Source organism: Cryptomeria japonica, chromosome 4 (genome assembly GCF_030272615.1).
Source record: "Cryptomeria japonica chromosome 4, Sugi_1.0, whole genome shotgun sequence".
Taxonomy (NCBI): domain Eukaryota; kingdom Viridiplantae; phylum Streptophyta; class Pinopsida; order Cupressales; family Cupressaceae; genus Cryptomeria; species Cryptomeria japonica.
In genome coordinates, this window is record NC_081408.1 from 685933669 (window position 1) to 685949719 (window position 16051).

The 16051-nt window shown below is 36.7% G+C and overlaps 1 protein-coding gene across 8 annotated transcripts in view; it reads left to right on the forward strand.

Annotated features, from left to right (window-relative positions):
• Positions 1-16051, forward strand: part of LOC131028627 (pre-mRNA-splicing factor ATP-dependent RNA helicase DEAH1) — a 190919-nt gene that overhangs the window by 152617 nt on the left and 22251 nt on the right. For all 8 annotated transcript variants that reach the window (XM_057958933.2, XM_057958935.2, XM_057958930.2 and 5 more), the window contains 7 exons: positions 7338-7424; positions 7596-7711; positions 7832-7898; positions 8019-9059; positions 9769-9831; positions 13244-13367; positions 13467-13567. In XM_057958933.2, the coding sequence (XP_057814916.2) occupies positions 7338-7424; positions 7596-7711; positions 7832-7898; positions 8019-9059; positions 9769-9831; positions 13244-13367; positions 13467-13567 (1599 nt within the window). The remainder of the gene's footprint in view (positions 1-7337; positions 7425-7595; positions 7712-7831; positions 7899-8018; positions 9060-9768; positions 9832-13243; positions 13368-13466; positions 13568-16051) is intronic.

The window sequence follows — 16051 nt, forward strand, 5'->3', positions numbered from 1 at the left end:
GAAGCTCAAAAGCTCTCAAAAAACAACTGGATTTTGGCTTGAAAAGGCAAAATTTAAAACCCTAAGGCTTGGCCCTAAATCTAGACAATTAACTAACTAACAAAACCCTAAAAACGAAAGCAAAAACGAGCGAAAAACAAGCAAAAAGAGGGGGTCCCCATTTGCGATGGGGCGATGTGTGAAATGGTCACAACAGAATGTTAGTGGGATTCAAGGGCTTAGGGGGATCATCATGATCCTCTTGGGATGGAGGTTCAACTTGCTCCCTCTGAATCTCAGGGTCAGTATCAACATTTGTGTTTTGATTAACATTAGATTCATCAATAACACAAGAGCCTTTTGATTTCTTAAAAGCAATGTCTTCTTCAAATGTAACATCCCTACTTACCTCAATGTACCTTTGACTTGGAATGTAAATCCTGAATGCCTTGGAGGATTCACTGTATCCGACAAGCATGCCTTTCTTTCCGGAGGGTTCCAACTTTGATCGCTTTTCTTTAGGTATATGAGCATAGACGGGACTACCAAAGATTCTGAGATGACTGATGTCTGGTTTGGAACCTGTGAAAGCTTCTTCCGGGGTCATGTTCTTTAGAGCACGATGAGGACATCTATTCTATATATATACTGCAGTTCTAGAAGCCTCAGCCCATAGGAAAGTCTGAAGGTCTTGATCGTGGATCATAGCCTTTGCAGCCTCCACAATGGTCCTGTTCTTTCTTTCAGCGACACCATTTTGTTGAAGATTGTATGGAACACAAAACTCCCTCTTAATTCCTGATTCAACGCAAAAATCATGAAAGCTTCCGGAGGTGTACTCACCTCCATTGTCAGATCTTAAACATTTAATTCTTTTACCAAAGGAGTTTTCAGAAAATGCTTTAAATTCTTTAAATTTACTTAATACTTCATCAGATTCTTTAGATTTTAAAAAGTAGATTCAAGTTTTCCTAGAGAAGTCATCTATGAAGATTACGTAATAAAGAAATCCACTAGGAGATGCCATAGACATAGGACCACATAAATCAGAGTGAACAAGTTCTAGTTTGTCTTTAGCTCTATTTTCGCTTTTATGAAATGGACTTTTAACATTCTTACCAATAGCACAACCTTTACAAATGTTATCATGAACTTGAATGAGTTTAGGCATACCTTTGACTAACTTTTCAAGAGATGGAAGAGCTTGAAAATGTAGATGTCCAAGTCTTCTATGCCATAGCTCACAGGATTCTGGGACCTCATTAATGAGGGCTTGAATAGGGTTAGTAGAGAGCTTATAAAGACTATCATATCTATGACCAATTATACGAGCAGATTTGAAACTAGCTTTCTTAGACCAAGCAAGAACTTTTCCTTCAGAAAATGCAATTTGATAACCTTTATCTTCTAGGGCAGAAATGGAAATTAGATTTCTTTTAATTCCAGGAACAAACAGTATATCACTGAGATGTAAAGAGATACCAGAATCTAAATTTAGAGAAGTAGAACCAGAACCTCTTACCGAATAACGAGCGTCATCACCAATTACCACGTGAAGACTGGTATCTTTTTCTACAAGACCTGAGAGGTGGTCACAGTAACCTGTGATGTGTCTGGAAGCACCATTGTCAATCAACCATGTATTGCTATTTGAGGGAATACTGCTAGATAGAGCAGATATGAATAGAAAGTCATCATTGTGTTCTGAAACTTCATTTAGGTTAGCTTCACTTTGGTTAGGGTTAAACTGGCATTCCTTAGCATAGTGACTGAATTTGTCACATCTAAAGCATCGCACACGCGAAGTATCTCTTGGTTTCTTCCAATGGTGTTGGGAACTAAAAGGTCTTGATTCCCTATTTCTTTTAGGATAAGGTTGCTTCCAATTACCCTTTTTCTTGCATTGGACAGCAAGCATGTGATGCTCATCTACATGAGGGCTCTTGGATTGACCTCTTGTGAAGAGGCGAGACTCTTCTTGAATGCAATCATTTTTAAGATGATCAAGGGAAGGTTGCTCAGACCGGCCACTTATGGTTTGGATAAATGATTCCCAAGAGAAGGGTAGGCCATTAAGGGCAATCATGACAATGTCTTTGTCTTCCATGTTATGACCAATTAATCTTAGCTGATTCTTCAGTTCAGAAATTCTCATGAAGTAGGAAATAACAGAATCTTCTTTAGCCATTTTGATATTAAGTAGTTGTTGTCTTAACGTAATTGCCCTACTAAGATTGTTAACTTCATATGTACCTTGAAGATGGTTGAACATTTCCCTTGCAATGGTGAATGAGGCAATAGAGGTGACGAGGTGATCTTTGACTGAATCAATGAGGATCTTCCTGGCCTTGACAACATCCCTTTTGAATTGTTTTAACTCAGCAGCATCCGATGGCACAATTAGCTCCTTTTCTTCTATGAATTGGAGGAGGTCTTCTTCCTCAAGAGCCAACTTGATTCGAACTTTCCATGCAGTAAAGTTTAGATCCCCATCAAGCCTATCTTCAACTTTCAGCCCCATTGACCTGATTTGCAAAAGCTACAGCAAACTGAAAATAAAGGTGAACTGAATTTTAAATCTGAAGGTTAATCTAACCAATTAGCTCTGATACCATGTTATTTTTAGTACTTTTAGATTGAATAAAACTCAGAAAATTAGATTTAGATTAATTAATTTATTGTTTTCAGACTTTAAGCATAATAACGGAAATGAAATGCTAGAGACAATGCACAGTTACCTTGGGAAAACCTCCTAGGAGGAAAAACCCAGCCAAAGGATCCTCAGATCTGATTTATGATTTAGAATTCAACAGGAAATTACACACTTATCTGGTTGTACAGCCATCATGAGAGAGGAATAATTAGGTTATTGTCTGATTGCAGCCCTTTAATGGAGTCTTCAATGTTAGATGATGATCTGCTGTTCCTAAGGGAGTTCGCTGCCTTCAATGTCAAGTCTACTGCTGTTTGATCAAGTTCGCACCTTCCTATTTGGATCTGCTACAACATGTGAGGAGGTTCGCTGTTTGCTAATGCAACCCTTATGAAGTTCGCTGCAACTATGTGAAGGTTCGCTGCTTACTATGTGGAAGACTTTGATCTTGCATAAGTACAACCTTTGCTTTTCACCAAAGATTGTTTTTCAACATTAAACTTGATTAATTTAAATGAGAGGAAGGTGATGCATTTATAGGTGACATATAGATCCCTAATCATGTCGGCCTCCTTTATCCTTTAAACCATTTTGTTGCTTTCCATTAATTTGCCCTAATGGGGTCGGCCCTATCAAGGAGGCGTTTTATTTTAGTGTGTGGCGAGCAACCTTAAGTGCCGAGTGGAGATGGGCCTAGCCCTATATAAAGGGGGGCGGATTCCAATGTTGCCTAAGGCAATAGGAATCCGCTGGCCCTAATTACAACCAACAAAAGGGAGATTTGAAAATTGACATGTAGAAGGAAGATTTGATTTCCTTGTTTTTCATTTGATAGCAAATGTTTTTTTCATTTCCCTTCCATCCCGTATCTACACCGGCAACCTTATCTTCACTACATTCTATCATGTTGAAATCCCCACCAAGGATCTAGGGGATATTAGGAAGATTGCTTTACCACTTCCACAATTGGATCCTCTCTCCATAGTGATTAGGGGCAAAATTGAGAAAATCCTTCCTCATATTCAATAATAATCAAGGTAGCCATATTACAAGGGGAGTATCCAAATTCTCTAATAAATTGAGCCCATCTAATATTCAGCAAGATGGCAGTGCGTCCTCTGCCTTTTTCATGATTGGAGTAGAAGTGCAATGACTCCTTCCAAATAAGATTCAGACTAGTGTCAAGAGTGAAATTAGTTGCCTTTATCTTCTAAAGCATGAGGATGTCAACGCTTCCAAACTGTTTGCACATTCTTTTGACGATAAACTTCCTATCAGGAGATTCAAGTCCCCCTATATTCCATCCAGCTAATGCAGTTTGAGTTCATCTTCATTTAAATTAGATGCCTCCTCTTTGCTACTTCTTTATTTGTCAAAACATTTGGGCATCTTATCTTCCTTACCCTTTTTTAACTTTGTTGGTCATTGTCATCTCTGTTGAGGTGTTTTCTTTTCTTTTTCTTCTCTTTGTTTGATAGAGGAGATACTATTGTCAATCCCATAGTTGAAAAACTCGGACTCGCCACGGACTCGGCAAACCAAAAATTTGGACTCGGACTCGGACTCGTGAAAGACTCGTGAAAGACTCGGCAAGGACTCGACAAAAAAAAAAACCGTAGTTTTACAAAAAAACATAAAGAAATTAATGCATTTAGAGAACATAAGAGCCATAATTGAAACATTACACATGTCACATACTCATAGTTTCAAACTTTCAACTCTAAAATGTATAATACCAAGATTTCTTCAATGCTAATTATGCTTTTATATGGAGCCTAATCAAACTCGGAGGTTAAATTTTCCCTACTTCCATCGGTGCAATTTCCCCTTATATTTTTCGACGGGGGTTTGGGGGCAACGCCCCCAAGTTGTGGTCAAGGGGCATCGCCGAAGAATCCTAAAATTTGACGAAGTCTGGAAAATTGAAGAATCCTCCAAAAACTAGATTTTGCATTATAACTCCTTGAGGTCCGAAACCACTCTCAAACATCCTGACAGTATATATGGAATATAACTTAAAGTCTGGAATGTCATCCTGATCTTCAAATGCCTTGAAATTTGGCTAAGTCTGGAATGTCTTCCTGATCCTGAAATCTGACTAAGTCTGGAAAATTGAAGAATCCTCCAAAAACTAGATTTTGCATTATAACTTCTGGAGGTCCGAAACCACTCTCAAACATCCTGACAGTATATATGGAATATAAAGTATAAGAAAGAAGAAAGATAGAAGAAAGATAAAAGGAAATGTCACTTATACTTAAATGTTATATTCCATATATGAATCCTGACGGAGAGAGCAAATTTTTTCACATGTTAAACTCAATTTTAAAGCTTGCATGACATTTTTTCTGGTTCGCGCAAGTCCATGCAAAAGACTCGCGAGTCTTTCAGATGGACTCGCTAGGACTCGCCTCTCGAGTCCTTGGCGAGTCGACTCGTGGCTCCCATGGACTCGCGAGTCCGTGGCGAGTCCACGAGTTTTAAAACTATGGTCAATCCCTTTCATTATTTCTTCCTCACTTGAAATAGGGGAGCTGTCTAAGGGAAGCTTTGAATGAAATCCCCTCTGAATCTACCTGTTCAAGTAACTCTTGTAGGTTCTGTTTCCTGGTTTTATCTACCTTCTTTCTAATCTTGCACAATGCCAATGCCTAGGCATTCTTGGGCTGTCCAATATTGGTATTGTTCAAAGACTAGACTCATTTGGAGTATTTTTTGGCAACTTTTTTGATACCTCATTATCAATTGCAATCATGTGAATATAAGATTTAGGGCTTTTATCCATCGGAGTCTCTTTAGCATTCACACTGACAGGAGGAAAATCCTCTGAAATAGGCACAACAACATTATCAATGGGTATTTCCAAGTTTATTTTGGGGTTGAAAGTTGGATTCCTCAAAGCCCTTAGTTTAAAACCAGGGGATTTCTTTTTGGTGTGCCTCTTTTTTGCAAAGGAAGCAAAGAGTTTAGCCCCCACAAGAGATCAATTTGTTGCAGGTTAGGTTAACAGGTTACACCTAGGTCAATTCTAATTTGTTTTGGAATATCCAGACTAGGAGAGAGGGCAACCAATATCTTTGCATGCATATGTGGCAAGGTGCTTCTTGTTTCCTCAACTTGATGAACTTTGCCCATTAGGGCAAGGAGTTGAGGGAGAAAGGCCCAAAATTGATCCAGTACATCTTTCACAATCAGCCACCTAGGAATAGGTACAGCTAGAATTTCTTTGTTCAAAATGTCAGAAGACCATGTCACAACCCTAAAAATAGTATTGCCCACATTCCAAAATTGTTTTACCAAAGCCCTTTCATGCATAGCATGATTTTTAAAAAATATGACAAAGAGACCTTTTGGATCATGCGAGAGAATGTGACATGTATGCGGAGTTTTTTCCCCCCAAAACAAAGAAAACTCCAGAAGAGTGAGCTCATCCTCCTCATGCCAGCATCTTCCAGTCAGTTATAAGTGTTTACAATGTCATGAAGATGAATTGGAAGACCTAAAACAAATGCAAGAAGTTCCAAACACCTGCAAATGGTTTCCACATCATGGAAGCCCTGTTCCTCTTCCAACTGTCAAAACTTAAAAAATATAAAGGTATAATTGAGGCCAATGCTTGCACAATATGTTAGAAGTGTTCTCATCCCGTCAACTTCCACTTGCTGTCCAAGTTACATCAAAACTGCCACAATTTCTTAGCATCAACTTTAAACCTGCTGCAAATCTTTAGTGGTGGTTTTGAAACTGTTGGGCGGTTGCAAAACCACTTCCTGCTTTTTGATGTCTTTGTCTTTCCTTGAATCACCCCAAGACTGCTTCTGACCTGAGACCAAAAATCATGGCTTTGAATACCATCTTATGGAGGAAACTCGTGTGGCCATAGTCCTTAGACAAGTCCACAACTAAAAATGTCATCAACTAACCGCACAGTCAAGCAACTTTGATCGATTTTTCAGATCATTATCTACTTACTGCTACAAGTTTCCTCTGGCATCCATCGATAATTCCAGTAGTTCTTCAGTTCAAATGTGGATTTAGCATTGTGTGTAAGACAAACCTGCTCCATTGGAACATTGGCCTTCCTGTTGCTAATCTGCTTGCTGGCATCCCTTTAATTTGCAGGGTGTCAGTGTCATATCTAGAGAAGCTTTCAAATATACTATAAGGGACTCTTCATTCATTATGGCACTTAATCAATTGGTGGAAGCATTTAGGTTCTGATAAACTTTATTCAAAGCCGCTACTGCAAAATTGAATCTAAGTTCTGGAAAACATACAAGAACAGAAGTGTCTAAGATGGACTTCCTTAGAATATTTTATATATATAATCCCAGTATTATGCTAGGATATATTTAAAAGATTAGAATATTCTAAGGATTATATACGTGTACATCTTTTACTATCTTTCATTCAAAATCACTAAATTATGAAAACATACAAGAATAGAAATTTCTAAGATGGATAGATATTACCAATTACTAAGGAAAACGTAGATCCATAAAATAGTTCTTTATTGAAACAGAAGTCATCAGGAGATTCTCAGATTATTAAGTTACAAGCTAAAAATAAAGAAAACTTGCAGAATTTTTAGAGAGTTTGTGTTATAGGGGCCTAATCTGTGTTTGTGTATCGTTATAATTTCTTAGGATATTTCATATATTCGTCGACTTCATAGATTTCATTTATAGAAATTGTTCCTCCGCAGATTGGATGTACACAGCCAAGGCGGGTTGCAGCAATGAGTGTAGCTGCCCGAGTTGCAGAAGAAATGGGCGTTAAACTAGGTCATGAGGTGGTTCCTTCATCTTTTATGAAAGCTATTTGATATGCTTACTGACAGAATAAGGATGATGTCTCTTAAGGTCCTCAGTATTCTAGCTGGAAGAGCATTGTCTAGAATATTTTGTACAATTAGCTGTGAGCATTATTTGGTATGACATGATTGACATGTATTAGTTGATAGGTTGGTTATTCTATTCGATTTGAAGACTGCACATCTGAAAAAACAATTCTTAAATACATGACGGATGGTATGCTACTCCGGGAATTCTTGGGTGAACCTGATCTAGCAAGCTACAGGTTTGTTTAGAATGTGTAGTAATGGTGTCTTTCACATACTTTTCTCAGCAGGTTACATATTTGGTTCTCCAAATATTTTCAGAAGTAACATCTTTTCTAGCTGCATGCCCTATTTTACAGTGTTATGATGGTTGATGAGGCCCATGAGAGAACTGTTTCTACAGATGTTCTATTTGGGTTAGTCAAGGTATTGTCTTTTCGGTGATTTGTGCAAGGCTTTATTCTCTTTTTAAGTTTGTTTAAGATTAGTGTTCCACATTCTTTTCTTTAACAATTGATTCTAAATAAATTTGACTACTTTTTGTAGGATATTTCTCGCTTTCGTCCGGATATAAAACTTCTCATATCAAGTGCAACGTTAGATGCAGAAAAGTTTAGTGAATACTTTGATATGGCCCCAATTTTCAAAATACCAGGGAGGAGATTTCCTGTTGAAATCCATTTTACAAAATCACCTGAAGCAGACTATTTGGAAGCTGCAATTGTGACTGTGTTACAAATACATGTAACACAACAGTCAGGGGATGTTCTTGTATTTTTTACAGGGCAAGAAGAGATTGAAGCAGCAGAAGAAATTTTAAAACACAGGACTAGGGGTCTAGGCACAAAAATATCTGAAATGATCATATGTCCCATATATGCCAATCTCCCATCAGATATGCAAGCAAAAATTTTTGATCCAACACCAGAAGGAGCGCGCAAAGTTATACTGGCAACAAATATAGCAGAAACTTCTCTGACCATAGATGGAATAAAGTATGTTATTGATCCTGGATTTTGCAAACAGAAATCATATAATCCTCGTTCAGGAATGGAGTCATTGATTGTGACTCCAATTTCGAAGGCATCTGCTTTGCAGAGATCAGGTAGAGCAGGAAGAACAGGGCCAGGTAAATGCTTTCGATTGTACACTGCTTGGTCACATCAAAATGAAATGGAGGACAATACAATTCCAGAAATACAGCGGACAAATCTATCTAATGTTGTGCTTATGCTCAAAAGTTTAGGTATTCATGATCTCATAAATTTTGATTTTATGGATCCCCCTCCAGCAGAAACATTAATAAGAGCACTAGAGCAGCTTTATGCTCTTGGTGCCCTGAATGACAAGGGTGAGTTAACAAAATTAGGACGGCGGATGGCAGAGTTTCCCCTAGATCCAATGCTATCCAAAATGATAGTTTCGTCAGATAAATACAAATGTTCAGAAGAGATCATCACAATCGCTGCCATGCTATCAGTGGGAAACTCAATATTTTATCGTCCAAAGGATAAGCAAGTGCACGCAGATAATGCTAGGATGAACTTCCACACAGGAAATGTAGGAGATCATATTGCGTTGCTAAAGGTATGCAAAGTTTATAAATTCCATTCCTCATGTATATTTTTGCATCGGATTTCCTAAAGATTGAATTGAATGACTTCCTGATTGTATGATTTCAATTGTTGTGGGAGGAAGATTTAGAAATTTGATTGATGTTAAATATAAATAATGTAAAAACTAAAGCTCACCAGTATAGATTCTATAGATTAGCAAATGCAATCTTCACTTCTGTGAAGATCCAGTTTTGGTCACTTTATTTTCTCAACTATAAGGTCTTTTTTTGTTCTACTTAGTTGCATGTCTGAGGGGAAGGTCTTGTTTTGGTGCCTTACAGAAAGTATTGTTTTTGATTTCTCCTAGTGACTATGATCCAAAGGCTAGGTCTTTTAATTTTTTGTTAACAGAGATTTTGATTCAGTTCTTTTTTATATTAATGGAAATTCAGAAATAATTTTTTTTTGTTATTCTTGATATGAATAAAGTGGTGTTGTGTAATCTGCACTGTTGTTGAAGTTACATCTTGTTATCTTCCTTCAACAAATAAGCATTTCTTAGAACATTCAAAGTATTAATTCTTCTGACAAATTATTTAATTATAGAATTCTAATTTATCTCCAGTATGAGTAGCACATGCACAGGAAACATTGAAACTGTTGCATTATTATAAAAGAGAGAGTTGTACATAAAATAGTCATTGAATGTTTTTCTCTGACAATGACTTTATTGTTATCAGGTGTACGATTCATGGAAGGAAACAAACTTTTCAACACAGTGGTGCTATGAAAATTATATTCAGGTATCGAAATTGATCTTGACATTTTTTAGCTATAACTTTACTTATATAGAGCAAGTAACAAATATAAGCATGAAAAATTCTAAATCAATTATTAGGGAATTGAATTTTGATTCTAAGTAGTTTAAGTTATCAGTTGACAACAGTGTTTATATCTAATGACCAATACATCCTTGCTAACATATTGAGCCTGATTTCCCAATTACATAAATGTTTGATGAAGGATGCAATGAACACACCATTACAGTGTAATGAAAACTTATTGTTCTGCACACTGAACATTATAACAATTATTGCTCTGTTTTGTCTGGTTTATTTGGCTGCATGCACATTTTGGATAAATATTGCTTCATTTCATGTCTTTCTCCAATTTGACATTTTTGATATAAATAACTTGATGGCAAAATTTAAGCTTGTTGAAATTAAATCAATATTTTTACATGTTTTCCCTTGCTAGTACTTTTGTATTTTTGGCATTTGGATTGTTAGAGTAAAACTGTAAAAAGGTAATTAGTATTACCTAATCAATTATTAGGTTCCTTTTTTACATTTGCATGCTTAAGTTTACTTAGATCATGGTGCTTTTTAGTTTCAAGTCATAGGATTAGGAACAAAGTTTTAAAACTCGGAGTCGCCACAGACTCAGCAAACCAAAAATTTGGACTCGGACTCGGACTTGTGAAAGACTTGCGAAAGACTCGGCAAAAAAAAAACCCATAGTTTTACAAAAAAAAATAAAGAAATTAATGCATTTAGAGAACATAAGAGCCATAATTGAAACATTACACATGTCATATGATCTACAAACGCGCAATATTTGATCATCATTCATACTCATAGTTTCAACTCTAAAATGTATAATAGCAGCATAAGTTTATAAATGTTTACAAAATTACATATAATGATATGTCCAACTCCAAATGTGAAAAACAACAATGAACAAACTAAAGAGAAGACTACAAACTAATGAAAAAGTCCAGTGTTCTACCGGCGTTGGGGACGGGGGGACGGGTTTCCGGGACGGGGGGACCAAGGGCCTAAGTTTGGGGACAGCGGGGGGACGGTGACGGGGTGGTGGTGCTGATATAGTTATACATATACATATAGTACTTGAAAAACTTGTTTTGAAAAGATGTATGAGAGTATAATAGTATAAGAATTACATTTCAAATGAAACTATAGGAAATTTGAAATACTAAATCTAAATACCAAGATTTCTTCAAAGCTAATTATGTTGTTATATGAAGCCTAATCAGACTCAGAGATTAAATTTTCCCTACTTCCATTAGTGCAGTTTCCCCCTATATTTGTTGACGGGGGTTTGGATGCAGCGCCCCGCGAGTCCAAAAATATTTATTATTTTATAAAGGCCTCGTGTGTTATTTTTCTATTGGCCCACATCCAATTAGGGTTACCCCTTAACCCCCAAAAAAGTCAATCTGAAAGACTCGTGAGTCCGTGCAAAAGACTCGCGTGAGTCCTTGCAAAAGACTCGCGAGTCTTTCAGATGGACTCGCCAGGACTTGCCTCGCGAGTCCTTGGCGAGTCGACTCGTGGCTCCCATGGACTCGCGAGTCCGTGGCGAGTCCACGAGTCTTAAAACCATGATCAGAAAACTTGTCAGGATCTAATTTATCACTCACTTAGGGTTTCTTCATCCTTTAGCAAGGGTAATTCATTGTATTATATTATCCATTATCTATGCTTTTTTTTGGTATCAATAGAATGCTTTGGTTTTTTATAACATTTCTTTTGATTTTCTCTCTTTTATTTTTTGTGATAGATGTTTGATTGTAGGTGATTTGTGGGAGTTGTAGGGTTGAAGAATCTACTTTAACATGGTATCAAAGCTCCAGATTTGAGATTCCCATTCTTTTCCTAAGAAATCTGGCCTTGAGCATTTGAATGGTGCATTCTGGAGAGGAAATCCTCATCATGTCTAGAATGCCCAAAAAATTTCAGGTTGACTACGAGATTGTCAATATTTGAGTTGAAAAAATTGAGCCATTTTTTAAAATGGGAACTAGGTCAAATGATCACTTCTCTTCAATTAGGTCAGCCAAGGCAGAATTTTTTTTACTTCATTTAAATTTTTGCATGCCAAAAATGGGTGTCTAATTCCATGAAGGTCGGCCCAAAAATTGTTATGTTGAATTATTTCTTTGACAACACAGAAGGGATGCCAAAACAAGGAGGGTCTGCCCTAAAATAAACTTACCCATCCTTGGTTGCCAAAGGGAAATTGGCCACAACAATAATTAAATATTGTGCAATTTGGAACTCAAAGCAATTAAACTCCTCCTTAATGATGACAAGCTGATCTCCATTAATTACACTAAGAAAAGCTCTTTGACATCAATGACAGCAAATTTCCAACAAATAGGACCTACTAGTGAACTAGATAGGTAAAATACCTTATTCACACCAACACATTGATGTATCCATAAATGTGTTAACACCTTTCAATCCCATTGTCGAGAATTCTAACATAGTAGGAGGATCTTCGGGTGCATCTTTGTTTGGTTTGGGGAGTCTAATTGGTGGTCATACTCAACTTAACTATCTTGGCTCTTCAAATAATTTGGATGATCTAGAACTCCAATTTTAGGATTATGGTGATGATATTTTGACATCATGTAATTCTATTGATGTATTTTGCCTCTATATTACTTCTAAAGTAATGAAAATCTCCTTTTATAACTTAGAAAATTGTGTTATATATATGTGTGTATGTGTCTTTTATGAATGCCACATTTTTCTGTATCTTGCTATATCCATATTAGGGGTCTTGAAAAATGGCTGATATCATATCTATATCCATGTCCATGCAACCTTGGTAATAGTTTTTTGAATGCAAGATTGGTTTATGATATAGTACTAAATTACTAATACATTGCTGTTATAGTTTTGATATTATCCTGAAAAGTAGAAATTGTTTAGTGAGTTGAATATTTTCGTTTGGCGTGCTTTTGATCTCAATCATTTATCAGTTGTTTGCAGATGTTAATCTCTCTCTCTCTCTGTCTCTCTCAATGGATATTGGCATTAAAATATGTGCACACTATAACTCTTTATAAACATGATCCTATTATTTAGATAATAATTTAGTTTTGACAATACGCTAGCTGTGTAATCAAAGCATATCGTTTTCATTTTCTCAAGAGGTAAAAGCTTTGCTCCACTCTCAAACTTTGTTGCACTCCCTTCACTATTTATTGACTTAATACAAGTTTTGATTCCCTTTTTTGCTTATAAATCTAAGAAATTTTTTGTGGAATAGGATGTTGCCTCAAAAACTTTACAATAATCTTTATTTTGTGAGGCTTTCATGTTCAATTTCTTCTATTGTTGCTGCTTATTCTTTGTGAAATGCTTATTAATACATTTAATTGGCATTTATGATTCTTTTTTTAAGGTGAGGAGCATGAAGAGAGCACGTGACATACGAGATCAGTTAGAGGGTCTCTTAGAAAGGGTTGAAATAGAGCCTTCAAGCAATTTAAATGATTTAGAGTCGATAAAAAAGTCAATAACATCAGGTATTTACATGTTAGAATCTGAGATTCAACTATGGTTTTTTTTTTGCTGAATTTTAAATTGTCATGATTTCCCTGACAAAAATGAGATTCCTACCACAGGATATTTTTATCATACTGCCAAGCTCCAGAAAAATGGTTCTTATCGCACAATTAAAAATCCACAAACTGTTCATATACATCCAAGTTCTGGCCTTTCTCAGGTATGATGCATGTGAGCATTGATATTTTGATTTTGATTTTGCATTATGTGCTATTCGACAGTCTTGCATATCATTCATTCTTACAAACAATACAGCTGTGCCTTATGCAATAGAGTTCCTCCCCTATTAATTTAACCTGGTAGAATCTCTGATGAACAGTGGTTTGAATCACCTTGAGCCCATGGTAATGTTCTTATTTGTTTCTTTTCTGGAACTCTTAAAGACTTTTAGTCATCCTTGCATCTGAGTTTAGGAGTCAATTTTTCTAAGGGTATTACAAAAGTGAGATGGCAAACACTGAGCAATTTGATTAACCAATGTAATGCAGTGAAAATCTATCCTTGAGCTCATAGAAGTTAATCGATTGGTTGAATTCACAGAAATGTCTTGATGGATTTTAGCATATTAGAATATTACTTATCTACTTCCTTTGAATGTTCTGTCTCCTGTTTATCATTCTGTGAAATGATTGTTAAATTTTGTAACGTCGGTCGTACTATTTCATGCTTCCGATATATATATATATATATATTTACACCGTTCATGGTATCGGGTGGTAAAGCGATTCTCAAACAAGTTGCACTCCTTCCGATCAGGTAAGTAAATGGTGACTAGTTTATATACTGTGGTGAGAGGTACGTAGGGAAGAGAGGTGTCTTCCCACGTGGGAAGACATATCTCTTCACTACGTAACCCCTCATCCACTTATATAGCATGCTTACATTGAGGAGGATGGACACACCGAAATTAATAAGTGTTGTGCATCTTCAAAACACACCATAGCAGATAAAATACAACTTTCAGATCATATCTCCATCTCTTCTATTTTGATCATAGAATTTTGAAAGAACTTAACAATGATCACCTACTTTGATTAGCCTAGTGTGTCATAGAACACTTGTTCCTCTCCCATAATGAAATGATGCCTGTGATCTAAAATTTTATGGATTGAACATTTCTCTTTGAAAGTTTTTCAATGCAGAGAATGGTGCTTTCAAGTATAGTTAGAAGGATTTGTTCCATCCCTTAACTCTTTGTAATTATACTTGCATTCCCTATGGAAACCACCCAGCCATTAAATAGCATGCAGCCTAGCAAGGAATAGGCTCACCAAGACATCTCTTCGTTCAGTACAACCTTCACCTTCAAACCAAAAAGATGGAGGTTCCTTCTCAATGTTCTCATAATGCCATCAATCCTTTTGATGATTGGATTGTCAAAAAAAAAATGATATCCCACTTATTGATAAAGATTTTGTTGAACTGGCAAGAGGAGCAACAAAAGCAACAGAGATGGACACAATGGAAGAAAATGAAGAAACTTTTGAAGAATCAACCAATCATCATTTTACAATGTTCCACGAAGTTTCCTGAGTAGGGGATGCGGGAACGGGTTTCGAGGACGAGGGGACCAAGGGCCTAAATTTGGGGACGGCGAGGGGATGGCGGCGGAGTGGTGGTGGTGCTGATATAAAAGATAGAGGTGAATTGAAATCTTCAAGGAAAAATCTGCAATATAACATCTCTATGGCTGTGCTGTGAAAGGCCAACTAGTTTTCATGAAGTTAAAGGTTGCAATCAATATGTAACAGTTTGTTACAACAAACTTTATTTTGGCCAATGAAATAATTACATTTAGGTTTAATACTGAATGTGAACCAGTAGAAAACGGGAGTAGGTGTCTCGAAGTTTGTGCCTCCATATGATGAGCTTGGTTCATTGAATCTGGACGTGCTGATGTGGAACTCCTCTGATTGGTGAGTAGTGACTAGGATGACACCTCGACTTGCACTTGTAAACTTAGTAGATCATCATGAATGAATATTGAGCAATATCTCATGATACTCAACATTATCCAGCTTCAACAGTGATGATGATGATCTTCTAACTTTGATTAACTCTTCTGAAACTATCCTCTTGAATGTATCGATCATGGAGGTGCAAGGTGTAGACGTTGACTCCCTCTTAGTTTTGGATCTTGTGGCTGCCTTGGAATGAACCCTTGATGTCATAACTGCCTTGAGGTGATTGTATGACTTCTCCTTTTTATGAAATCTTTTTAGTATCTTGAAGTCCTCCCTTCCTGTTGTTGGTGTTGTGGATCATGTCCTTGTATAAGTGAATGCTTCTTGTGTAATCATCTTCCTTGATACCATTGTGTTTGCCTACGAAGTCCTCTTGAAGACATCTTCCTTGTATCTTGACCTTGATGTTGAACTTTCCTCCTTGGGATACTTGTTCCGATCCTCCTCCAACCTAGTCCCTTTGATTTCGTTCTTCACCTCCTGCAAAACAAACAAATAGACATCAAACACACATGATATATACCTTCTATATAACTTCCTAATTTGATATAATCTCTGATTTTATGTGATTTGCAGGTTTGATAAGTGCGTTTAGAGAGAAGGTCGCTCCTAAGAATAGACAATGGAAGTTGGAGCAATGGGGACCAAGTTCGCTCCTTATGAGGAGCAAAGGAAGTGAT